This window comes from Chanodichthys erythropterus, chromosome 21, assembly GCF_024489055.1.
Source record: "Chanodichthys erythropterus isolate Z2021 chromosome 21, ASM2448905v1, whole genome shotgun sequence".
Lineage (NCBI taxonomy): Eukaryota > Metazoa > Chordata > Actinopteri > Cypriniformes > Xenocyprididae > Chanodichthys > Chanodichthys erythropterus.
The window spans coordinates 25,330,225-25,356,872 of NC_090241.1; the positions used below are offsets into that span (position 1 = coordinate 25,330,225).

Here is a 26,648-nt window from a genome sequence, read left to right on the forward strand (position 1 = left end):
ATTTATTTGATCAAAAATACAGTAAAACAGTAATACTGTGAAATATTATTACAATTTAAAAAAAAAAAAATGTTTTCTATTAATTTAATTTTAAATGTAATTTATTCCTGTGATGGCAAAGTTGAATTTTTAGCATCATTACTTCAGTCTTGTCACATGATCCTTAAGAATCATTCTAATATGCTGATTTGCTGCTCAAGAAACACTTATTACTGAAAATGCTGAAAAAAGTTGTACTGTTTAAAAAAAAAAATTGTGGATTTTTTTGTTTTGTTTTGTTTTACAGGATTATTTGATGAATACAAAGCTTAAAGTGTCCTTGAATTAAATAAATAATAATAAAAAACTCTAACTGACCCTGACCATTTGAATGGTAGTGTGATATACTTGATCAAAAAAAAAAAATCTATATCATGGATGTGAAAACAATTCACTTAATGTTTCTCATAAATTTTCTCTTCCTGCCTGTATAATATCCTTGTTTGACATTTCCCAGAGGGAAAGCTATAATTGCAAAATCAAAAAATGAGTCAGCATTTGAGTAAATCACTCACAAGATGTGATTATGACAGTTAGGTTCTGTTGTTCCTCTTAGTTCCAAAGGATTGTCTCCTGTCTCACACACTTCAGTCATCCAAGTAATATTACAGTAGCTTCAATCAGTCAAAGCACAGGATGTCCAGCTTCTGCTTGGAGAGGAATGAAGTCTCCTAGAAAAGGAGTAATACTGGCTTCTACATTGAATCATCTTCATCATGCTCCGTTGGCTCATTTGGGGAACTACAAAGCAGACACAGAGAAATAGCAAGCTCAATATATTCAAGAGTTTTGTTAGTTTGAGTATATCTCTAGCCATGTTAGTCCAAAATGCCAATAAAGAAAGCTTATAGAGAGCAACAGTGCACAACCACTTTTTCATTGGTTCCGGAAGTATATTTTCCCATAGGGATTTAAAAAAAGTTTTTGTTAAAGTGTTATAAGCCGTGAATAAAACCAACCAGTCACATAAACTTTGAAGCAAAAAAGTATTTGAAAATTCAACAAAATAATGGTGAAATATAAACGTATTCATTGGCAGTATATTTTAAATTCAGTGTCTATATATGTGTATATACACTACCAGTCAAAAGTTTGGAAACATTACTATTTTTAATGTTTTTGAACGAAGTCTCTTATGCTCATTAAGGCTGCATTTATTTCATAATAATAAATACAGAAAAACAATAATATTATTGTGAAATATTTTTACAATTTAAAATTATTGTTTTCTATTTTAATATACTTTAAAATATAATTTTTTTCTTTGATGCAAAGCTGAATTATCAGCATCATTACTCCAGTGTCACATGATCCTTCAGAAATCATTCTAATATGCTGATTTATTATCAGTGCTGGAAACAGTTGTGCTGCTTAATATTATTTTATAACCTGTGATACTTTTTCCGGATTCTTTGATGAATAAAAAGTGAAAAAAATATCAGCACGTATTTAAAATAGAAATCTTTTGCAACAATTTACACTACTGTGCAAAAGTTTGGGGTCAGTAATTTTTTTCTTTCTTTTTTTTTTGAAAGAAATTAATACTTTTATTCAGCACGGATATGTTAAATTGATAAAAAGTGATAATAAAGATTTAGATTGTAAGAAAAGATTTATATTTTGAATAAATGCTGTTCTTTTTAACCTTTTCATCAATTAATCCTGAAAAAAGTATCACAGGTTCCAAAAAAATATTAAGCAACACAACTGTTATCAACATTCATATTAACTGAGTATCAGCATATTAGAATGATTTCTGAAGGATAATGTGACACTGAAGACTGGAGAAATGATGCTGAAAATTCAGCTTTGCATCACAGACATAAATTATATTTTAAAGTATATTAAAATAGAAAACCATAATTTTAAACCGTAATAATATTTCACAATATTACAGTTTTTTTCTGTATTTATAATGAAATAAATGCAGCTTTAATGAGCATAAGAGACTTTGTTCAAAAACATAAAACATTGTAATGTTTCCAAATTTTTGATTGGTAGTGTACGTATATATATATATATATGTGTGTGTGTATATATATACAAATATTTAGCTATTTTGAGAGTGTAGGTAGAGGCCAACTCGATTACATCCATCGTGGTGCTTCATGGGAAAGGGTGTTCCCTGTAGAGCTCTTTTGCTCATCGTGACACTCTGATTGGTGGATATTTTAGAAGAATCCTGGGTGATGTAGTTTCTCACCAGGAATTCCACTGGTATTAAACACAATTCTTTAAAAAATAAGTTGAAATAATAATAGTAATGCAAACTGATGGCTTCAAAAAAAAAAAAAAAAAAAAAGCATATACTTTGATTAACAACCTTGGAGCTCACAGCAGGTCTGTCTATAACAGTTATTGTTATAGAGAAAATGAGTGGGATTTTTACATCTGTTGTAGTCTATACTGTTGACTTACCGGCTTCTTCTTGGAACAGTCATATTAAGGCCACCCAGAACTAAAGCAGCTTCAGTGCCCGCCGAGTATCTCCTCTCTGCTTTTACATAAGACAGAGACACAGTGTCCAGCATAGACCTCGCTGAACGCCAGTACCTGCCTGAGAGAGACAGAGAGAAGTATGAAAAGATCATCAAGACCATGCACAGAAAATAAAAATAAACAACACAAACTGAGTGATTCTCACTCTGAGCATGCAGTACCGTCTCCAGGGAATCGACTGCATTGGCACAGGGATTCCTCTGTAATTCCTCCTCAGCTAAAGGCTCGGGCTGCAAAAACATGCAATACTCAATTCATGCAATACTCAAGGTGTTAAACATGTTCATGTGGGAATCTGTAAACACACACACACCTCATTTCCCACCAGAGCACTGACACAGGATTGAGATGCATCGCAGAGGGATGCGATGTCATAACCTCCCTCTAACACCAACACCACTCGACCTTCAGCCAATTCCATTAATTTCCGGGTCAAGAATCCGAAACCTGACACATATCGCATAAAACCAAAATCATCAAATGATCATTTGCATATTCAGTCAGTGGCACACGTCATACCGACACAAATGTCACACCGTAGAGGTATCAGTCACATTAGTCATCAGTTACAAAAACCTCTTTGTGATTCTGGAGGCATTATAATGACTTGCTATATAACAGTTTAATGTGTAATGACTTGACACATTCAAGATAGCTGACATTGGCTAAATCATGACTATAATGTGACCATAACTTTTGAATCCCAACAAAAATGCAAAGTCATGATAAGCTCTTCTGCTTTTTAAAGACCATTATTTTTATTCTTAGGGAAAATCCTACAGAGCAAGAAATTGCAGACAAAGCAGAAACACTCTCAAGCTCAGATAATATAATTAAATGCTCTTGCAAAACCTAGTGAACTAAAAAGCCAAATGAAATCTTGATTATAAATAAAATTATATTTTATTCAGTACTGAAAATTATCAATACAAATGATTTATATGATTCAATCATTTTTAAAACGCAATAAAGTAATATAAAAAACATTTCGCCCAGTATTTATATGTGCTAAGTATCTTCATGCTTATTAGAGTACTATGTAATAACATGCTAACAGCAAACTAAATTGGAATAAAATGTGAGTAATATAACGTAATTATCATTCAATTTTAATAATATATATTTTAAAAATATTGCAATATCATTTGGAAATTGTAGGCACAAACTCTACACAGCTTGTATTTTTTTTAATACATACATTTTGCTGAGACCATGTATCCACCCAGAGAATCTGAGTGACCCTTTGCAGCATCAAAACCAGCTGAAACCAACACCACATCTGGGGAAAACTCTTGAGCAATAGGCATAACTACGGTTCTATAAAGAGAGACACAATATTTGACTGATTAGTTCATGTAGACTTAAAGGGAGAGTTCACCCAAACATGAAAATGATGTCATCATTTACTTAAGATATTTTGAAGAATATGGGTGACCAAACAGTTGACTAACTTCCATAGTATGGAAAAAAAGAAAAGAAAAAAATGTCAGTGGGGTCCATCAACTGTTTGGTTACTGACATTCTTCAAAACATCATCTTTTGTGTTCATCGGAAAAAAGAAATACATACAGGTTTGGAAAAAACATTGGACTATGCCTTTAATAGTGGCACCAGATGGAATTGCGGAAAGAAATTAATACAGGTTTGGAATGACATCAGTGTGAGTAAATGATGACGGAATTTACATTTTTTGGCCAAGCTATCCCTTTAATGTGAGACTTAAATGACCCTAAACACACTAAAATGACTGCAGAATAGTATAGTACCTGAATGCAGCAAGGTATTCTGCATCTCCCATTGGAGGACTGAGTCCGCCTGACCACGCCACATTTACATTATAGCCTTCCCCTTTATCAGATCCTACCTGTAATACATTCATTTAGCTTAAATTCTCATGCAGACATAGCAGTGTGACACTTAAAGAATGCACAGCTTTGCTCAAATATCAAACACACACACACACTCTATAGTTTCATAGAAGGATGTACACAAACTAACCTTGGTGGGTTCTCCAGTACCACGGAAGAAAGAACCATTGTCATAGCGATGCAGGGATATATAGAGGACACTAGGATCTGTGTAGAATATTTTCTCAGTTCCATAACCATGATGAACATCCTGACAAACGTGCAGAGAAGTACAATGATTAATTATTAAAAACAGAAACCTTTTGGGAACTTTATTGATTCATACACACACAAAAAAAAAAAAAAAAAAACATTGAAGGTGAAGTGTGTCATTTTTGTGCCTCTAGCATCGGCAAATGAAATTACAAAAATTATGATTGTTGAAGGCAAGAAGGAGATCAGAAATCAGGTGAAACTTAAAACTTAGAGGGTTAGTTCACCCAAAAATTCTGTCATTTATTACCCTCATGTCGTTCCATCTTCAGAATGCAAATGAAGATCTTTTTGATGAAATCTGAGAGTTTAGACAGCTACATGACTTCCACTTTGACGCTTCAAAAAGTTCATAAAGAGATCAGAAAACTGATTCACATTGTTGCGGGAGAGGGGAAATAAGAGTTCCCATTCAGTCGGTCACGTTCGACGTACGTCGGACAGACCGACGAATAGGAATCTCGCTAGAGAGGCCAATCTACTTCGAGTGTAACTAAACGAGCCAATGCACATTGGCATGCAATCATATGCATCAGCTGCTTGCCTCGCAGCGCGGGTATATAATGAGCAGCAGGTGCGTTGCATCTTCAGCTTTTCGCTTCGGAGCCAAACCTTCTCAACACTGAAGAAGATAGCTACTGAAACCACGAGTGTGAACGAGTCTGCTCTTCGAGACGTCTCTTGGTTGCGGTGCAGGCGGACAGCGCAGCAGCGGGGCCGATTTCTCCTTTGTTTTTCTTTGCCTTTTTTGTTTGAGCAAAAGCTGTAATCAGCGTGAAGGCCGTTCTAACGGCTGGTGAAACGGTGCGCCTAGAGCGCTAAAAAGCTGTTATTACAGCTGGTAAGAGAGCGCCTTCAAGGAGAGTGCACACAACAGGCTGCACATTTCCCTGTCTGTGCTGCAGCGGCTTTTCCCCTGCGTGCTTCAGCACCTAAAAGAGTCAGTCCTTGAAAGAGCTTACACGAGTAGTTCGCGTCTTTTTAAAGATGTCGTTCTACTTGTGTGTTTCTGGATGCGGTCGTTACCTGGCGCCTCGGGATGGTCACCAGCGCTGTATCGCGTGCTTGGGCTTAAGGCACGCTGAGGCGGCGTTTGTGGACGAGTCATGTACCCATTGTGGGAAGATGACCGTTGCGGAGCTGCGGTCGAGACTCCACTTTCTGCAAAGGGGTGGAGTCCCGGTCCCGACGCCTCGTTCCAATCCTCCTCAGAGGGTTGCTTCGGGCGGCGGGGCTGGTGACTTGAGGATCACGGTGAGCGCGTTTCCTTCGGGGAACCAACCCCCTAGGAACCCTTACCCCTCTTGCGCTCCGCAGCCAGTAGAGCTGCCGGGGGAACGCGGTGGACCACCCCAGAGGTGTGTACCATCCGTATCCTTCGGAGCTCCCCAAGACGACCGGATGTCGATCGCTGCATCGGAGGGTGAGCCTGACGCTTCTGGGGATGACGATTCGGCGCAGCTGCCTCCCTCGGGAGTGACGACTGTGCCCGATTCAGACCCGGAAATGATGGCTATGCTTTCCCGGGCCGCCAACAGGGTCGGGCTCGTGTGGAACCCTCCACCGTGTCCCGAGCCCTCGAGGTTGGATGATTGGTATCTCGGGGTGGCAAGGGCTGGTTCTCAGCCCCCCACCCCAGTGCCTTTCTTCCCGGAGGTGCATGAAGAGCTCACTGGCACGTGGACGGCACCTTTTACTGCCCGAAGCCGTGTCGGTGGGTCCTCCTCCTCACCACCCTTGATGGTGGAGCGGCTAAGGGTTATACGCGCATACCCCCTGTGGAACGGGCCGTTGTTATGCAACTGTGCCCTAACTCCACCTGGCGGGGGGAGCCGTCTCTCCCTTCCCGGGCCTGTAAGTACTCGTCGGATCTTACCGGCAAGGCTTATCAGGCCTGTGGGGAAGCCGCTTCCGCCTTACACGCTATGGCGTTGTTGCAGGTCCATCAGGCCAAGGCACTGAAGGACCTGCACGAGGGTGGTCACGATCCGCAAGTTCTACAAGAACTTCGTGCCGCAACGGACCTCGCGCTCCGAGCGACGAAGGTTACGGCGCGGTCAGTGGGTCGTGCGATGTCCACCATGGTGGTCCAGGAACGCCATCTCTGGCTGTGTCTTGCGGACATGAGGGATACCGACAAAGTCAGGTTTCTTAATTCCCCCGTGTCCCAGACCGGCCTCTTCGGCGACGCGGTCGAGAACTTTGCCCAACAGTTCTCGGCTGTACAAAAGCAGTCAGAGGCGATCAGTCACATCCTGCCGAGGCGGTCAGCTGCTGCACCTCCACCGCCGGCGGCACCTCAGACTGCCCGTCGCCGAGGGCGCCCCCCTGCAGCCGCCCCCGCTCCGACGCCCCAGCAGCAGCAGCCTCCATCCAAGCGGCGTCGTGGAGCCGGTCGCGGGCGGGGTGCCCAGCCCGTCCAGCCACCCCCTACGAAGAAGGGTGGCAAGGCCAAGTCCACGCGGCCCTAGGACGGGCGACCCGGAGATGGACGGGACTGCTCTTCAGGAGGTGGTGACCGCACCGCTCCTTCCCCCGGAGGAGGGCCGGGTGGAGAATCTTTTGTTTCCCCTTTTGTTCCGCCGCCGCTGGCTCAACGGCCAGCGGTACCCAAATTTTCAATAAAAGAGCAGTTTCCTCTATCTCCGGGTCCGAAGAGGGCTCGGAGAGCAGTGGGAGGGCTAGAACCTCACCACTCTCATCCACCTCTTCTCTGTCGCCAGCGGACAGCAGCGAGCAGCAGGTAGGCAAAACCTCGACTGCTCCCTCTGTCCACCCGTGGAAGCAGGTAAGTGTTGCACAGCACACTGTGACCCCGCTTCGGGCCGCCTCACACAGAGAGCCTCCCGGGCCGCGTCCCTGCGTTCCACCTCGCTGCCCCGCGGCGGGTACGCCGGTGGTCCCCTTTGGTGCCGCTTGCGCGGTCTCTGGGAGCCTGGCTAGCGCTCCCCAGTCCGTCTCGCTGGCTCCTTCGGACCATCAGGCTCGGCTATGCGATTCAGCCCGCCCGGCGCCCCCCAAGTTCAGGGGCATCCTCTTAACTACAGTGAAAGTTGCAGTTGCCCGTGTTCTGCGTGCGGAGATCGCAGTCCTACTGGCGAAGGACGCGATAGAGCCGGTCCCTCCAGCCGATTTGAGGTCGGGGTTCTACAGCCCCTACTTCATTGTACCCAAGAAAAGCGGCGGGTTACGACCGATCTTGGACCTGCGAGTTTTGAATCGGAGCCTTCACAAGCTACCGTTCAAAATGCTCACGCAGAAACGCATTTTCGAGTGCATCCGTCCCCGAGATTGGTTTGCAGCGATCGACCTGAAGGACGCGTACTTCCATGTTTCGATTCTTCCGCGACACAGGCCATTCCTGAGATTCGCGTTCGAAGGTCAAGCATATCAGTACAGAGTCCTACCCTTCGGGCTGGCCCTGTCTCCCCGCGTCTTCACGAAAGTCGTGGAGGGAGCCCTTGTTCCCATGAGAGAACAGGGTGTTCGCATTCTCAACTATCTAGACGACTGGCTTATCCTAGCACAGTCTCGGGATCAGTTGTGCGAACACAGGGATTTGGTGCTCAGTCACCTCAGCCAGTTGGGGCTTCGGGTCAACTGGGAAAAGAGCAAACTCGCCCCAGTGCAGAGGATCTCTTTTCTCGGTATGGAGTTGGATTCGGTCGAACAGATAGCACGCCTCACAGAGGAACGTGCTCGGTCGGTGTTGAACTGCCTGAATACGTTCAATGGCAGGACAGCGGTCCCACTGAAGTTCTTTCAGAGGCTCCTGGGGCATATGGCGGCTGCAGCGGCTGTAACACCGCTCGGTCTGCTTCATATGAGACCGCTTCAGCACTGGCTTCACGGCCGAGTCCCGAGATGGGCGTGGCAACGCGGCACGTTCCGGGTGCCAATCACTCAGGAGTGCCGCCGAACCTTCAGTCCGTGGTCGGACCCTTTGTTTCTTCGGGCAGGAGTGCCCCTAGAACAAGTGTCCCGGCATGCTGTGGTTTTCACAGATGCTTCTGCCACCGGCTGGGGTGCCACGTACAACGGGCATGCAGTCTCAGGGGTTTGGACGGGACCCCATCTGCATTGGCACATCAATTGCCTCGAGTTGCTGGCAGTACGCCTTGCTCTGAGCCGCCTCAAAGGCCTGCTTCAGGGCAAGCATGTACTGGTCCGTACGGACAACACTGCGACCGTTGCGTACATCAACCGTCAAGGTGGTCTACGCTCCCGTCGCATGTCGCAACTCGCCCGCCATCTCCTCCTGTGGAGTCGGAAGCATCTGAGGTCGCTCGCGCCATTCATGTCCCCGGTGTGCTCAACCGTGTGGCCGACGAGCTATCACGAGCTGCGCTGCCCGGAGAGTGGCGACTCCACCCCCAGGTGGTTCAGCTGATCTGGAGAGAGTTCGGAGAGGCTCAGGTAGACCTGTTTGCCTCACCAGAAACCTCCCACTGCCAGTTGTTTTACTCTCTGACCGAGGGAACACTCGGGACAGATGCACTGGCTCACAGCTGGCCCCGGGGCCTGCGCAAATATGCGTTTCCCCCAGTGAGCCTACTTGCACAGACCCTGTGCAAAGTCAGGGAGGACGAGGAGCAGGTCTTGTTAGTTGCGCCTTACTGGCCCAACCGGACCTGGTTCCCAGAACTCTCACTCCTCGCGACAGCCCCTCCCTGGCCCATCCCTCTGAGGAAGGACCTCCTCTCTCAGAGACGGGGCACTCTTTGGCACCCGCGTCCAGACCTCTGGAAACTCCATGTCTGGTCCCTGGACGGGACGCGGAGGTTCTAGGTGACTTACCCCCTGAGGTACTTAACACCATCACTTCGGCACGTGCACTGTCTACGAGACGTGCTTACGCCTCGAAGTGGAACCTGTTCGTCGAGTGGTGTTCTTCTCGTCGAGAAGACCCCCGAAGATGCTCGATCGGAGTCGTGCTTTCCTTCTTGCAGCAAGGGTTGAAGCGTAGGCTGTCCCCCCTCCACCCTCAAAGTCCATACTGCTGCCATATCCGCTTACCACGACCACATAGATGGCAAATCTGTTGGTCAGCACGACCTGGTCATCAGGTTCCTTAGGGGGCGAGACGGTTAAATCCTCCTCGTCCCCCTCCATACCCTCTGGGACCTTACTCTGGTGCTCAGAGCACTCCAGATTGCTCCCTTTGAGCCTTTGCTGTCAGCAGACTTAAAGATTCTCTCTATGAAGACTTTGCTGCTGGTGGCATTGGCCTCCATCAAGAGGGTAGGGGACCTGCAGTCATTTTCGGTCGACGAACCGTGCCTAGAGTTCGGGCCGGGTGACAGCCACGTGGTACTGAGACCCCGGCCTGGCTACGTGCTCCAAGGTTCCTACCACTCCTTCAGGGACCAGGTAGTGAGCCTGCAAGCGCTGCCCTCGGAGGAGGCAGACCCAGCCCTGGCTTTGCTCTGTCCAGTTCGCGCCTTGCGACTGTACTTAGACAGAACTCGAAGCTTCAGGACCTCAGACCAGCTCTTTGTCTGTTACGGAGGCCAGCAGAAGGGAAAGGCTGTCTCCAAGCAGAGGATGGCCCACTGGATAGTGGATGCCATCGCCCTGGCTTACCAAGCTCAGGGCGTGCCCTGCCCGCTCAGGTTGCATGCCCACTCCACGAGAGGTGTGGCATCCTCCTGGGCGCTGGCTCGTGGCGCCTCGCTAACAGACATTTGTAGAGCTGCGGGCTGGGCGACACCTAACACGTTCGCTAGATACTATAGCCTTTCGTGTCGAGCCGGTCTCCTCCCGTGTTCTCGCCTCAGGTCAGAGGCACGGAGAGGCCCCGGCTTAGTGTCGGCTTGCTGCGCTACATGCGCATTCTATTCTCCAGAGAGTCCCTACGGGCAGACCCTGCTGAGTCCTCCGGTTACCCTTCGGCAGCCGACGTGGCGGAGCGTGCCTGGCGCCAGGCCTATACTCCGTTGTATCCTTGAGAACCGGATTTAGGCTGGGTTCCATATGTGTGACCCTACGGGGATCCCATATGGCTTTTTCCACGGCTGCTCCTAAACGAAGCCCGTGTCTTTCCCTCTGGGAGAACCCATCTCTCATCGAGTGGAGTCACCCCAGTTCTTCCATATGTTGTACAACCTACAAGGTTAGTCCATATGTACTTATCCATATAACTCCTTCGGGGAAGGATATGGCTTCCGCAGCGTTCCTTATCGCATGTAAGGCTACGCTTTCCCGCCGTTATCCAATTGTCGCACTGAGTGGGTTTTGGGAACAACAGTGATTGACCCTCTCTGCGTGAGCCTGGTCCCACCGTCCTTAGGCAAGGGGGTTCAGGTGGCTCACGTCAGAGCGCTGGAAGAGGGCAGCTCCTGTGGCGCTTGGTAGGGATTCTATTCGTCGGTCTGTCCGACGTACGTCGAACGTGACCGACTGAATGGGAACGTCTCGGTTACATAGGTAACCCTCGTTCCCTGAAGGAGGGAACGGAGACGTACGTCCCGTCGCCACAGGCGTTGTCCTGCTGATGCTGCCGCCTGCTCGGTTCGGCTCCTCAGCGAAAACCTGAAGATGCAACGCACCTGCTGCTCATTATATACCCGCGCTGCGAGGCAAGCAGCTGATGCATATGATTGCATGCCAATGTGCATTGGCTTGTTTAGTTACACTCGAAGTAGATTGGCCTCTCTAGCGAGATTCCTATTCGTCGGTCTGTCCGACGTACGTCTCCGTTCCCTCCTTCAGGGAACGAGGGTTACCTATGTAACCGAGACGATATCGCTTTAAGACCACTATTTACGGGTGTTGTAGTCCTTAGCATGGGTAATGTAGTTCACATCAAGCGTGCTCGTGTGATGAAAATATTTTCTCGCTGTGTCATGCAAAAAGGAAGAATCTCTGTTGTTTCTCTGTTAGATTATTCAAGTCGATCCACCCAGGAGTTATTGTGAACTGTAACCTTGACAACTTTACCCTTCAAGAATCAGTAAAATTGCATATTGGTAAACTTGGTTCCACTCATCATTGCCCGAACGCGAACTAACGAGCTGTTACACCCCACTGTGAATTGCCGAAGCGGAGAAAGTAACAACATGCTAACCATTGAGGTTTGCTCTCGTGTGTTACTACTAAATTTGGACTAAACCACTCAATTCATATGGATTAGTTTTCTGATCTCTTTATGAACTTTTTGAAGCATCCCAGTTTCAATTGCGTAGACTGTCTATGGAATGACAGAAAGCTCTCTAATTTCATCAAAAAGATCTTTGCATTTCGAAGATGAACGAAAGTCTTGTGGGTTTGGAACAACATAAGGGTGAGTAATTAAAGGGTTAGTTCACCCAAAAATGAAAATGATGTCATTAATGACTCACCCTCATGTCGTTCCAAACCCGTAAGATCTCCGTTCATCTTCGGAACACAGTTTAAGATATTTTAGATTTAGTCCGAGAGCTATCTGTCCCTCCACTGAAAATGTATGTACGGTATACTGTCCATGTCCAGAAAGGTAATGAAAACATCATTAAAGTAGTCCATGTGACATCAGTGGGTTAGTTAGAAGTTTTTGATGCATCGAAAATACATTTTGGTCCAAAAATAACAAAAACTACGACTTTATTCAGCATTGTCTTCTCTTCCGGAATCCTTTCCATTGAATTGATTCCATTGAATTGATTCCATTGAACTGATTCCATTGAATCCTTTCATCTGTCGGCGTTGGTAATGCACTTTTACGTCGTTGTTTTTGGCGATTAGGACATCCACGACATGCACACTTATGCACCATTTTAAAAAATATAGCAATACCAAAATACAAACAATGTAGAATAGCTTGAATACAGCGTGCGTCTCCCTCAGACGGTGCTCGGGCGCACCGGATAACACGTCAGCACTGTCACTGCGGAGTCGTGAACCCGGAATGACAACAGAACCGGAAGAGAAGACAATGCTGAATAAAGTCATAGTTTTTGTTATTTTTGGACCAAAATGTATTTTCGATGCTTCAAAAACTTCTAATTAACCCACTGACGTCACATGGACAACTTTGATGATGTTTTTATTACCTTTCTGGACATGGACAGTCTACCATACAAACACTTTCAATGAAGGGACAGAAAGCTCTCGGACTAAATCTAAAATATCTTAAACTGTGTTCTGAAGATGAACGGAGGTCTTATGGGTTTGGAACGACATGAGGGTGTCATTAATGACATAATTTTCATTTTGGGTGAACTAACCCTTTAGGTTTAAAAGAAATCCTGATTATGCACAGTACCAAAAATATACACTATCTTTACAATTATATAAATTCTAACCTAAAATCTAAAATCTCATGGTCAGACACCCTTTATCAGTAAGTGGAAATATGAGTAAGTGTGGAAATAAATCCACAAAGGCAAATACTGTGTTTTTGTGTGTCTTACCCAATCTACTATTAGGATCTTTTTAACCTTCAATCGGTCCTGAAGCTGTTTAGCAGCAATGGCCACAGAATTAAACATGCTGGAACCACTGTAACAGACAGAATGAGAGAGATCAATTTTTGTAGTGTTACTTATGAAAAACCCTCCTGTACTTATTGTGATAGTTTCATTGATGTACATGATTAAAAAACCTCCAAACAATACATAGTAATATACTGCGATATTGACCTACATAAGCTACCATTCAAAAGTTTGGGGTCAGGTAAGACGCTTTAATGTTTTTGATCTTTTGCACATCAAGGCTGCATTTATTTGATCAAAAATACAGTAAAACAGTAATACTGTGAAATATCTCTGCAATTTAAAATAACTGTTCTGCCTAATATACAGAATATGTATAAAAAAGATTTTTGTAACAATATAAAAGTTACTTTATATTTGAATTTTGATCATTTCAACGTATCATTGCAGAATAAATTTATGCATTTCTTTTTTTTCTAAATCATACCGACCCCAAATTTCTGAATGGTAGTGTATGTTTTATACTTTATGCAAAATATGCTGTCAACACCATTTCATGACTTTAAAAACTCACTATGTTTGACAATGTGATGCATGGTGTCCTGGAGGTGTGACCACAGCAAAACCATTCTAAGGATGAGTCAGCAAAACAAGGAGTGAGAATCTTTGTGGTTATAGGAGAAGGAATTTTGGACAATAGGAAACTCACCCTTAACTCTCCTCTAGCCACACGCAGAGCCAGCTCAATCACACCGCCGACTGCCATCTTCCGTGCTGCTGTACTGCAGAAATTATTTGAAGATTTTGTTTTTGAGGGCCCAGTATAATGAAAAATATGTTGTGCTGAATGAACTGACAGTAGTTCCTCAAAAGTGGCCAGCCTGCCTTTAACCCACTAAAACACAAGTACACACACACATGAATGTAACTTCTCACCACTGCAATAATAGTTACAGCTATATGATTAGTTCATCATTACTTACCTTACACCGATCCCTGAGGCCACACTGTTGCAATCTTGACCAGATACTTGTAATTCTGTCATCATGTTCCCGGTGAAAGCTGATATCTCCACAGTCACACTCATGATTCAGCATCTGAAAGTCATACACCAAACCTACACACACACACACACACAGGTTTGCTTTGCTGTCTTAGTGAGGTCACCTAACCCAACCCCTACTCATAAAGCTACCCATCACAGAAACATCATTAGATTTAAATAAAAACCTCTTTTGGCTGAGAAAAAAATAGTGAGGACCAATCAATGTATTTCACAATATAAGTGAGGACACACACACACACACATAAAATACCTTATTATATTAAATTATATTTTACTAAAATGCTTTTAACCCTTTGATGCACAAGCTATGAAAACCCCTTCTACTGCGCAACATGGGTCAAAAATGACCCGTATTCATTTCCTATGTAATTTCAATCATGGTTGAGTGTTTCTTTGCTGAATCTTTGAAAGAAATGTATTTTATCGTTAATTTATTCCAGGTATTCCTTAAATATCTTGTTTTTGATTGACAAAAATCATTATGTTCATTTTTTCTTTCTTACTTTATAAACAAACACAGTTTTTGTCTGTCTACATCAATTTTACACACATGGGTCAAAAATGACCCGTATTCATTTCCTATGTAATTTCAGTCATGACTGAGTGTTTCTTCGCTGAATCTTTGAAAGAAATTTATTTTATCATTTATTTATTTCAGGTATTACTTAAATATCTTGTTTTTGATTTTCTACAAATAATTATGTTTATTTTTCTTTCTTACTTTATAAACAAACACAGTTTCTACATCAATTTTACACACATGGGTCAAAAATGACCCGTATTCATTTCCTATGTAATTTCAGTCATGACTAAGTGTTTCTTCGCTGAATCTTTGAAAGAAATGTATTTTGCCATTTATTTATTCCAGGTATTCCTTAAATATCTTGTTTTTGATTTTAACAAATCATTGTGTTTATTTTTTCTTTCTTTTTTTCATAAACAAACACAGGTTTTGTATTTCTACATCAATTTTACACACATGGGTCAAAAATTACCCATATAGAAACCTTTGCAAATTTTCGCAAGAAGGAACATATTTACTGCAGACAACTGTTCATCCGCCACACATTTCATGTCTCAACATGGCTGCTTTTGTATATTTGATGGATGAAAGACATATTATATTTCATATAATAGGCTGTATATTATATTTCATAATTTGTATTTTTTGTCATAAACCAATGCTACTGGTCACCTTTTACATCTATCAGTGTTCCTGAAAAGTAACAGTTTTGAACAAGGTTTCTGTCCAACAGGGAAAATATATAATAAGTGTATCGATCAACAGTGATTTTGAATTTCTTTATCTAGAGTGTTAATGGCTGGTCCTCAACAGAACTGAGGTGGATGATGACATCACTGTAAAAAAAGCTGAAAGTGTACTTTGCGAACAGTCAAACGCAATTTAAATGTGTATGTGCAGGGTTGCACATACACAGTTACAGAAATCCGCTGGAAATTATAAAAAGTTACAAAAATCTGTATGCTGACCCTCACGTACACATAAAAAGTGAAGTATACGTTGGCCTTTAGAAAGGTAATGACACACACATTCAAAAAAATTCATTCAAAAAGAAAGGAAAAATTAAAATAAGGATTTGGTTATTGAGTAATAGATGGAATAATGAATGATAAAATTAATTTATTGTAATATATGCGATATAGAAAATAACTAATTCGGGTCACTTTTGTATTTGTCCAAAACTGTTACATTTCAGGAACGCTGACAGACATAAAGGATGACCAATTGCATCGATTTATGACAAAAAATTAAAAATTATGAAATATATAGCCTAATATATTAAATATAATAAGACTTACATCCATCAAATATACAAAAGTAGCCTAGTTAAGATGTAAAATGTGTGGCAGATGAACAGTTGTCTGCAGTAAATATGTTCCTACTTGCAAAAATTTGCAAATCTTAAAGATTTCTATATGGGTCATTTTTGACCCATGTGTGTAAAATTGATGTAGAAACTGTGTTTGTTTATAAAGTAAGAAAGAAAAATAAACATAATTATTTGTAGAAAATCAAAAACAAGATATTTAAGTAATACCTGAAATAAATAAATGATAAAATAAATTTCTTTCAAAGATTCAGCGAAGAAACACTCAGTCATGACTGAAATTACATAGGAAATGAATACGGGTCATTTTTGACCCATGTGTGTAAAATTGATGTAGACAGACAAAAACTGTGTTTGTTTATAAAGTAAGAAAGAAAAAATGAACATAATGATTTTTTACAATCAAAAACAAGATATTTAAGGAATACCTGGAATAAATGAATGATAAAATACATTTCTTTTAAAGATTCAGCAAAGAAACACTCAACCATGATTGAAATTACATAGGAAATGAATACGGGTCATTTTTGACCCATGTTGCGCATTAGAAGGGTAGTGATACAAAAATGATTTTTATTAAAAAAGTAAGAAAGAAAAAATTAAAATGAGGATTTGTGATGATCAAAAACAAGTTAATTGAGGAATATCTGGAATACTGAATGATTAAAATAATTTCTTGCAAAGATATAGAAAATAAAAACTCAGCCGGGTCATTTTTGACCCATGTTGTGCATCAAAGGGTTAATTAAATATTTTATATTATTACAATGATGAAACTGTGCTAAAAGTTTTGTGAAGGAGGCCCACTGGGAGCTTCTGAGCTATGTTTATAAACCCTACAATATAGTGGTTTTCTATTTGCATAACAGTGACTATAAAATATGTATTTTAGGTATGGGAATGGCATATTTTGATTTTTGATTTTTGGGATATGGTCATTGGCCCTGTTTTTGATTGTTACGCAGACCCTGTGAATAGGCTTGAGAGGGTCAAACAGGATTGACTAGAGTGAAAGGGCCCTATTTTACCGATCTAAGTGCATGGTCTAAAGTGCACGGTGCAAGTCAGTTAAGGCGTGTCTGAATTCACTTTTGCTAGTTTAAGGACGAGAAAAATGGTTGGCATGCCCAGCGTTTTCAGTTGCCTCAAAATAGTAACGTGCCAACAATGAACCTAAAAACACCTCGTTTTCAGACCAGCACACCCATGGGCACACAAATGGGTGCAAGTGCATTTACTATTTCTTTGTGCAGAAAGTGAAAATGATAACTGCATTGGGCTGAAAAAACTAGCAAAAAACACTTGCGTCACGCCTGGCGCCGCATTGAGCCGGCTGTATGATAAGGCCCAAATACTGCCTTGCTTGAGAAGGAAATACTTCTTAGCAAACTTTTAGTCACAATGGTGTAAACAGGTATTGTTCCCGGGTGAATTCAAAGATTAAATGTTTAGTGGGTGTTACTGTTATTTTCAGTTTCCAAAGAAGGATCGTAAATTTGGAGAGAATGCCGCAATGGAAAATCTGATTAACCTCCATGTTTGGAGTCATCATTTCAAACTGGATGACTACTAACACAGTGTTTGAGCCCATTCCATCAGTTAATTCGGAAGAAAAGGAACAAGCTGCACCTTCTGCCCAACCCCGCTATGCAAAACATTGTCGCGTACAGGTAAGAAAGCTGTTTCGCTACTGTTCCATTTTTACCATAATGCTGTTTAAAGAGTAGACAAATTACGATACAATTTTTAATGATAAACCTACTCTGACAATAGCTGTTTTGTTGATCCAACTGTTCGTAGGCAGGGATACAAAAATGTGGAAGTATTAGTCTGTAGTTTTCGCAAAAGACCTGGAGCGGTTAAAGGTAACACAAATAAAGGGTAAACTTTATTCATTTACATATACTACTGACATTGTAACAATACAAAGCGGGTTGAAAACTGGCAAACTTACACTTTAATATTAAAGGAACACTCCACTTTTTTTGAAAATAGGCTAATTTTCCACCTCCCCTAGAGTTAAACAGTTGAGTTTTACCGTTTTTGAATCCATTCAGCCGATCTCCGGTTCTGGCGGTACCACTTTTAGCAAAGCTTAGCATAGTTCATTGAATCTGATTAGACCGTTAGCATTGCGCTTAAAAATGACCAAAGAGTTTTGATATTTTTCCTATTTAAAACTTGACTCTTCTGTAGTGAAATCGTGTACTAAGACCGAGGGAAAATAAAAAGTTGTGATTTTCTAGGCTGATATGGCTAGGAACTATACTCTCATTCCGGCGTAATAATCAAGGAACTTTGCTGCCGTTCCATGGGTGCAGCAGTGCAATGATATTACGCAGCGCCTGTGAGCCCCTGCTTGCACAGGGAACGTGCCTTGCAACCATGGAGACGTTTGTGAGAGAGACGCTGCGTAATATCATTGCACTAAAACTTAGCCTAAAAAATTAGCCTATTTTCAAAAAAAGTGGACTGTTCCTTTAACTTTTAGTACTTAGAATATAATGTTTGGTAGTTAGCATGTCACCCTTTTTTATGACAGTAGTGCTTGAGCTGCATGATCACAAGTTTGTCTAAATCTTGCTAATCTTGTGCTTCAATGGAAGCTAGAACATCTGACCATCTGTACAAAGGAATTCACATGCTCAATGACACAAATTTACTTATTTGATTAGTGACCTTTAAATTATGCAAAAACATTTATATATTTATTTTTTGTATGTGAAATATGTTTCGATTTTAAACACCCAAAATTATTTTTTCTAGGACATTTTCCAGAATTAAGCAGATGTTCTGTTGTGACATGCTCTTTCCTCCTACCTGTGGTGTAGTTTGGTTTGCTCCTGACATGCCGGGCCAGAGGTGAGGTTAAATGTGAAGGCAGCCTTCCGTCAAAAGTGCCTGGAGAGGAATGTACACGTGTAAGGTTCCGGTGATATTTTTTGTTTCGCCAATCCCGATATTCTCCACTGTGCTGTTCTCCCAATTGATTACTACCACAGTTATCAAGCTGGGATTGAGATGGAATGTGCACTGCCTCTCTTGCTTCTTCTCTGTCCGTTGCCAGTTCTCCAGGAGATACGGGCCACACTGAGCGAACGGGTACCTTACAAAGAGATAAGGCGTGTGAAAAAGAACTCTGTGTGTTTGCATGCAAAAAAAAAAAAAAAAGTGCATTTGTCTCACCTTTTTTGGAGTGCGGTGCTGGAATGTCTCCTGTGGCAACTGCTGATGGTACATGTGGTGTGGAAACATAAGAGTCTGAGTGTGTATGTGCGTATAATGCTGTATATGAGAAGGTGCCGACTGGGATTTGCACAAAGGCCTATGAGGCATCACCGCCCATTGCTCAGGAACTGTGGGAGAGAAAGTGCAAATTACACAAACCATTTCTTTACACTGATTTTTTGCTCTTAAGATCAGTGAGTGTGTGTGTTACCTGTAAGAAAATGTGGATGCAAGGTAAAGACTTGTGTGTGCAGTGGCTGAAAAACAGGGGCAGGACATCTAGACCATAAGATGTGGTTCTGAATGTCAATGTGTAGAGATTCACCCTGAGGAAATAGCTAAAATCAGCAGGTGCGGGCTTAGCGTAGCATTACCTACTAAAGTTACTGTTCAAAAATTTGGGTCAATGCTGAACTTTTTTCAACACTGATAATAATAAGAAATGTTTCATGATCACCAAATTAGCATAGAATGATTTCAGAAGGATCATGTGACTCTGAAGTGTGGAGTAATGATTGCTGAAAATTCAACTTTGCCATAAGAGGAATAAATTACATTTTAAAATATAAAATATATTTAATATTCATTTCTATAAACTTTAATAAAAGTTTTCCTTCAATTTAAAAAAGAATTGTTATGCAGCTTTACAACAATTAAAGATGAATTATTTTGGAACCAGTGACAGACCTTGTGTGGTGATGCACTACAGGTTTGTGGCTCTTGACGGCTCATCCTTTTATTTGGTGATGAACTTCTCTTAAACGCTGAAACAGAACTGGAAGATAGCACTACAAAATGCAAACAGCTGGTCACTACAGAATCATGAAGCAAAATTACAACAATATTCACTGCAAAATGTATTATATCTTTGCTTTTTTATATATAATAGAAATGAAAAATATGACAGTATTGAACAGCAATACACACACCCATAGAGATGCTGTCAGATGCTCTGACAGCAGGGGGCGCACTGGTTTTACGCAGCAGGGGGTTCTGTCTTGAGTTTACACTTCTCTTTGGTCGCAGCTTCAGAATTGGCTCTGAGGCTTGTCACAAACATGCACACACACAAATTTAAGACTACATTCATTATATAATTTTTAGGGAGGTAAAAAAGCTCTTTGATTTTTGCTTATTTGAAGCTCAAATGTTTGTGTGAATGTGTACATGTGTCACCTGTTCTTCTTAACGGACTTTCCTCCTCAAAATAAGTATCTGGTATATCGGATGCACACAGCTGGTGTGGATCTTGACTTCCAGATTCCCTGAACAGAAAAAAAGAAAACAAACTCCAATTCCATGATTAAAATGCAACCTATATATATATATATATACAGTTGATGTCAGAATTATGGACCCCCTTATTAAATATGAGCAAAGACAGCTGTGAAAAAAATCTGCATTGTTTTGATCTTTCATTCAAATCTAACAAAAATCTAACATTTCACTTAAGTGAAACAATTGAAAGTAGGGGGAAACTACATTATGAAATGTTTTTTCCCAATACATGTTGGCCACAATTAATAGCACCCCTAGAAATTCTGATGAGTAAAAATAGTATATTCCCATTTATATTTACTTTTTTTTTTTTTAGCACACCAGGGTGACTAGGAACATGAAATTGTCCAGCCATGACCTCCTGTTTCACAGGAGTATAAATGTATGGTAACACAAAGGCCAAATTCTGTTAATAATCCATCACAATATTCACCAAAGAATATAATTCTGTCATGCCAACTCTTGAAGTGTTTGGCATGGTAATGGATATGACAATGTTGATATGTATGGCCTTGGAAACTGCTACAGCAAATGCTGACCAAGTATTTGAAGGCTGAGCAGCAAGCTCATTGGCTATATCATCTGTATCCTATAGAGAATGATATGATTCCAAGAAGATCGAGTTATCAGACCTATCAGCTTGTGCCACCTAGAGTTTCATGTCAAAACTTTGTGCAGCAAAAGATTGTTGAGCTTTACAAAATAATAATAATAATAATAATAAAATTGGCTGTAAGAAAATAACATTAAAATGTCCAACATCAGGGCAATAATTATTTCCAATCAACTGGAAATGTTACAAATCTGCCTGGAAGAGGACGTGTCTATATTGTCTTAATGCGCGGTGAGGAGCATAGTTTGAGTGGCCAAAGTCTCTCCAAGGATCACAGCTGAAGAATTGCAGAAATTAGTTGAGTATTGGGGTCAGAAACCCTCAAAACAAATATATCAAACATCATATAAAAGTTAAACAACAAATACATCACCACAAGTTGTTTGGGAGGGTTTCAAGAAAAAAAAAAAGAAATCCTCTGCTCTCATCCAAAAACAAACTCCAGCATATTCAGTTGCCAGACATTACTGGAATTTCAAACGGGACAGGGTTCTATGGTCAGATGAAACTGAAAATTTTTCTATTTTTCTGCCAGAGCACCTGGACATCTTGTTCAGATAAATGGCACCATGGATTCGATAAAATACCAAAAGATAAAAAATCAAAACCTGACTGCCCTGCTAGAAATCTTATAATGGGATGAGGTTGGATCTTCCATCAAGACGATCCAAAACAAACATCAAAATCATCACAAAAACTGGTCACTGAGCACAGAATAAAAGTTCTGCCATGGCCATCCCAGTCTGCTGACCTGAATCCTATAGAAAATAAGTGAGGTGATCTTCAACCTCATTAGGAGAAGACTCAGAGCTGTTATCTTGGCAAATGGAGGTTGCAAAAAGTATTGAAAAAAGGGGGCCTAATTGTGGCCAATGTGTATTAGAGAAAAACATCTATTTCATAATGAGATTTTTTCCCGCATTTTTTTTGTTTTGTTCTAAACTTCAATGAAAATTTAGATTTTTGTGATTTTTTTCTGAATGAAAGATCAAAAAGATAAACAATGCAGATTTATTTTCACAGCCGCCTCTGCTCATATTTACCAAGGGGACCAATATTTCTGACCACAGTAAGGAGTAAGGTGACAGTAAGGGCAGGTTTTTATTGTTTGTAACCTTTGCAGCTTTTTACGAATATGCTGATTTAGAATTTGTTTCACCCAGGGACTGGCAACGGCACCTGCCAATCACAACAATCATCAAATCAGACCAGACCAGGGAATTGTTTTTAGAAACACCATACAACAGGGTCAGAAATTAACGTCTTGGTGAAAAATGCAGATATTAAAGTGTTATATTAAAACGTGAAATGTCAGAGCAAAAAACGCTGTATGGTGAACTCCAGTGTTTGTTTATCTGACATTTGAAAAATTTCATAATAATCTATTCTAGGCCCATATGATTTCAGACACTGTAGTAAGCATTTCAGCTGCTATTTAATTAGTTTTGGCTATAAATGGACAACCCACTGTTATATAAAGTAAAAAATGCCCCTGAAAATCAATCCAAGGCCAAATCCAGCCAAATATCAATCCTTAACAACAACAAAAGTTAATTTCTGACACTGTAATACAATAAAAAAGTATTATATGTAAAAAAACAAAAAAAAAAAACAAACAAAACAAGCATACTCTCTTCACTCTTCTTTTTATTCAAAGGCTGTTTAAATTGCTGTTTTCCCACTTGTGCGCTCTCCCTCCCTCTCTCCAGTTTCCTGTGTGGATGTTGAGACATCTGTGTAATGAGGATGAGACAGAATATCAGTTCTGAAACTGGAATATTGTATTCCAATGGTTCCAGAGCAGGCTGCAGAGTTCCAAAATTACACTGCAGTATGCATGCTAACCAGGGGCTTTAACAGTGGGGGTCTATGAAGATAATATCTATATCACAAATGTAACTGTATAAAGTTTGTTAAATAAGATTCGGATGTTGCAAGTGGATTATTATCATATGTTTCAATGCCACTACCTGGACATGAAGCATCCCAAATGCATGCATTTGACTGAAGCAGAAATGAACAAAGATCCTTCTCACAAAATGCCACTAATTATGATTTATTATAAGAAATAATAATTGCATTGTTTGTGTGTCAGAAACAGAATATAACTTTTACTCAGATATTACATTTACTTTAATTAAATTGAATTAAATGTAATGTAGAATGCACAAAATGGGACGATGTATAAAAACTTTCTCATATTTTTTGCCAGTGTATAAGCTGACATTTAACAACCGTGATTGCAAGTAACACAAACACATAGTCTGTTATGTTTGTTTAATGAGTCTATTTTATTTATCAATTAAATATCTCTTAATAATTACATTTTTGAATGAAGAGATAAAGATTTCAAACCAACTTGTTTCAGAGAATGGTGCAAAAAAAGTTACTGAGTTACAGTTTTTTAGCCAAAAAGTATCACAACCCTCCTTACTCCAATGGGTTCAGCAATGAAGGGCTTACTTTACCCCCCAACCCCCACCCCAAAACAAAACAAAAAACAATACAGTTAAAATTAGTTCACAACAGTTCCCCTAATGTAAGAAGACATTAAATGTCTTCTCACTTTTCAGTTTCTGTAGTGTCCTTCTATGTAGTTTTTTTTTTTTATGAACTCAACACATACCGAAACATCATTACCATTTCGTTGTAAGCTACCGCAGAAACCATGTTGCACTCAATCTGGGCTGGATCACTATGGTAACCCTCCAGCTGACGAGGAAGTGCTCTATTAAAACGCACATTGAAGAAACCCATCCACTTCCTGAAGCTAAAATTAGAATTGTTTGTCTGATTTAGGGGTGATTTATGCAAGTATGGTATGCTATTCTCATCCTACAATTTGCCTGACCTATATGGCTCTTTTTCAGTCAAGATGACAAAATCATCCCAATGCAGAACAATCTTAAAGTCTAACTTCCAAAAGTTCTGGTTGATTTTTGCAGCTTAAAATCTTTTATTTATTCATCCATTATGATTTAAGAATGAACAAAACCAGCTGAAGGACCAACAAGTGCAAAACTCGCACTTTAAGGCTTTCAAGCATTTGTGAAGTCATGCACATAAATAGCAGGCGAGGTGATTGCCATGCTTGTGTGTATATTTTTTTTGCTAGTCATGATGACCGCTAATTCTACACTAAAGAAACCAAATAATCATACTCAAAAAGACTCAACGTTTCTTTTTTGTAAACTGACCAATAGTTACATCCAAAATGGAATGCTACATTACACTTCAATCTTTGATCACAGATGTCATTTTATTTGACCTATTAAGCTACAGGAAGCATGTGAAGTAGCAGCTCATAGTGCAAAATTTCAGTAGTCTATATGGTAACTGAACAAAGCAAATAAAGTTTAAACACATGTAGATCTCTTACCTGTCACGTCTACATAGCTTTTCCACCTCTAATATGTTTCCAGGCATCAAGTGCTCATCTAAAAATGACACATAACATGCATTTGCACTCTCTGGTTGGCCACTTCACAGAATGAAAAGCAGATCTGAATTCAAACCACCTGCAGGCGACACTAGCCCTCAACTACAGCGAGCTCCAAAGGTGTGATTTCGCTGAGTGATATCTAGTTACATTTATGTTCACACTGCCAACTCTGAAGCCCCTCCTGTTGAGCTTCCTCTCTTCTCACTACATCAACAGTTGTTTGCTTCTCTCTATAACAAATCTATCGATCATTTCATTTAGAATCCCTAAGCTGTGCATGCAAATGATGGATATCTTAAATGTTTGCAATAACCACAATGTAGCATGCATAATGGTTTACCCCCAGAGTCACGTAAAGGAAGAGTGTGTATTTGAAAGATAAGGAAGGCAGGGCACACGCTATTATCTGGTGCCACACTTACCATCTAATGTACAGTAAAAGGTTATTCTGGGATGGAAAGTCTAAAGACATTCAAGTGAGAAAAAAAATTGAGGTACAATACAAGCAATTAATTAATTTTTTTTTTTTTTTTTACCAAATCGCTAATTATATAAGATCCATAAGATGATTTACAACAGGAGGGACCACAGTGATAATTGTAACATGGATTAGTTGTCCCAAAATGTCAAGCAAAACACAAACATGTTGGTTCCATTATATGAGTACATCTCATAGGCACAATGGCTTATATATACTGCACAGAAGTTCTGACATTGGCTAAGCACAAACCCACACAAACCTGTTGATATAAGAAGATTTAATGCAAAACATGCTTTGGCTAATTTAGGAACTTCTCATATAGTGAGGACCACTTCAAATGCCCTCACGGCGACTTGTTTTATTGTATTTATGAAGACATTTTCAAAAATCTGGAACTCACAAACGCACCCAAATGCAGTCAACCTTTTGACTGTCATTCTTTTCATCCATTCACTGTCCATTATTATTTGCAAATTGCAATTAGACAAAAAGTGTTGCAACCATCCTGGGCTGCATTTCTTAAAAGCCTAGATTGTAGAAGCATTGGCACCAATGGTCTCTACGATCAACTTAGCTCATGATGCTTTTGAAAAACACAGCCCCGGTCTCCCTTACAACCAAACATATTGTAAAAAAAATTTGCTTAGAAGGTTACAAAAACTATTCCTGTCGCTTCATAACATTAAGGTTGAACCACTTTAGTCACATGGACTATTTTAACAATGTCTTTACTTTCTGGGCCTTAATAAATCTGTTGCAGTCTATTGGAAGTCAGAAAGCTCTTGGATTTCATCAAAAAAATATCTTAATTTGTGTTCCGAAGATGAACGAAGGTCCAACAGGTTTGGAACGACATGAGGGTGAGTAATTAGAGTAATTAATAACAGAATTTATTTTTAGGTGAACTAACCCTGAGATATGCAGGCTATATCCTACTAAAAGAGAGGAGATCTTAATAGTGGGAAAATACAAATTAGTTAATCTGCTTGTCTTTATTTTACCCTTGATTCACCTTCTTATTCTTCACCTAACTTATTCTTTTTGTCCTTTCTAAGCTGGTTAATTGGCTGATATATGAGACAGTTTGCAAGTAATGTAGAAGTTGTTGGTGGTTCTGTGGCTTTTTAATCAGTTGTCACCGCTGCATTTGCACTGGCATCAAAAGAATGATTTCCTTTATATAATCCCTATAATCACTAACTATTTGTTATCAACTCTGCATGATGATATTAAATGGCCCTCCAATTTGTACATTGGAGCTCAACATGCATATAGTGTTCCTGTGTGAATATGTGTCTGTGTTTGGTTTTGCACCTGCTCTACCGCTTTACAGGAAACTTTGACCTCACCCCCCTTCACTGAGACTTTCTCATTCTCTGTTTGTGCTCTCTATCCAGGTTTGTCTCTGCAGATACCTGGGCTCTTTGCTGAGACAGCAGCGAGGACAATGTGGTTTTACTCAGAAACAGATGCGAGAAGGCTGCCCCATATAAGAACCACCCCAGGCCACTTGCACAACCACCTGCAAATGCATCCCCAAACTCACTTTCAAAACCGAGCCCATGAGTGTCCATCATGTTCTGAAAGTAAAAAAAAACTATTTTGTAAGCCGTTCCAGTAA

The 26,648-nt window shown here is 40.8% G+C and overlaps 1 protein-coding gene across 7 annotated transcripts; it reads right to left on the bottom strand.

The window, feature by feature from the left end:
• Positions 1 to 24,820, bottom strand: hdac7b (histone deacetylase 7b). 7 transcript variants are annotated; one of them, XM_067373856.1, is made up of 21 exons: positions 24,623 to 24,820; positions 24,484 to 24,541; positions 22,735 to 22,837; positions 22,220 to 22,283; positions 20,381 to 20,478; positions 20,143 to 20,259; positions 19,901 to 20,001; positions 19,425 to 19,539; positions 19,172 to 19,341; positions 18,806 to 19,091; positions 14,053 to 14,186; positions 13,779 to 13,964; positions 13,644 to 13,699; positions 13,049 to 13,136; positions 4,537 to 4,656; positions 4,305 to 4,402; positions 3,737 to 3,855; positions 2,852 to 2,985; positions 2,684 to 2,768; positions 2,458 to 2,596; positions 1 to 780 (listed from the first exon to the last, which is right to left on the bottom strand). In XM_067373856.1, the coding sequence occupies exons 3-21, from the start codon at positions 22,835 to 22,837 to the stop codon at positions 735 to 737; spliced, it is 2,259 nt and encodes a 752-aa protein (XP_067229957.1). In that variant the 5' UTR covers positions 24,484 to 24,541; positions 24,623 to 24,820; the 3' UTR covers positions 1 to 734. The 7 variants fall into 7 exon arrangements, 6 of the variants coding, with proteins under 6 accessions (XP_067229957.1, XP_067229958.1, XP_067229959.1 ...); XR_010893449.1 differs by having other exon boundaries at positions 2,700 to 2,768; positions 24,484 to 24,820; XM_067373857.1 differs by having other exon boundaries at positions 20,390 to 20,478; positions 24,484 to 24,820.
• Positions 24,821 to 26,648: the final 1,828 nt, after the last annotated feature.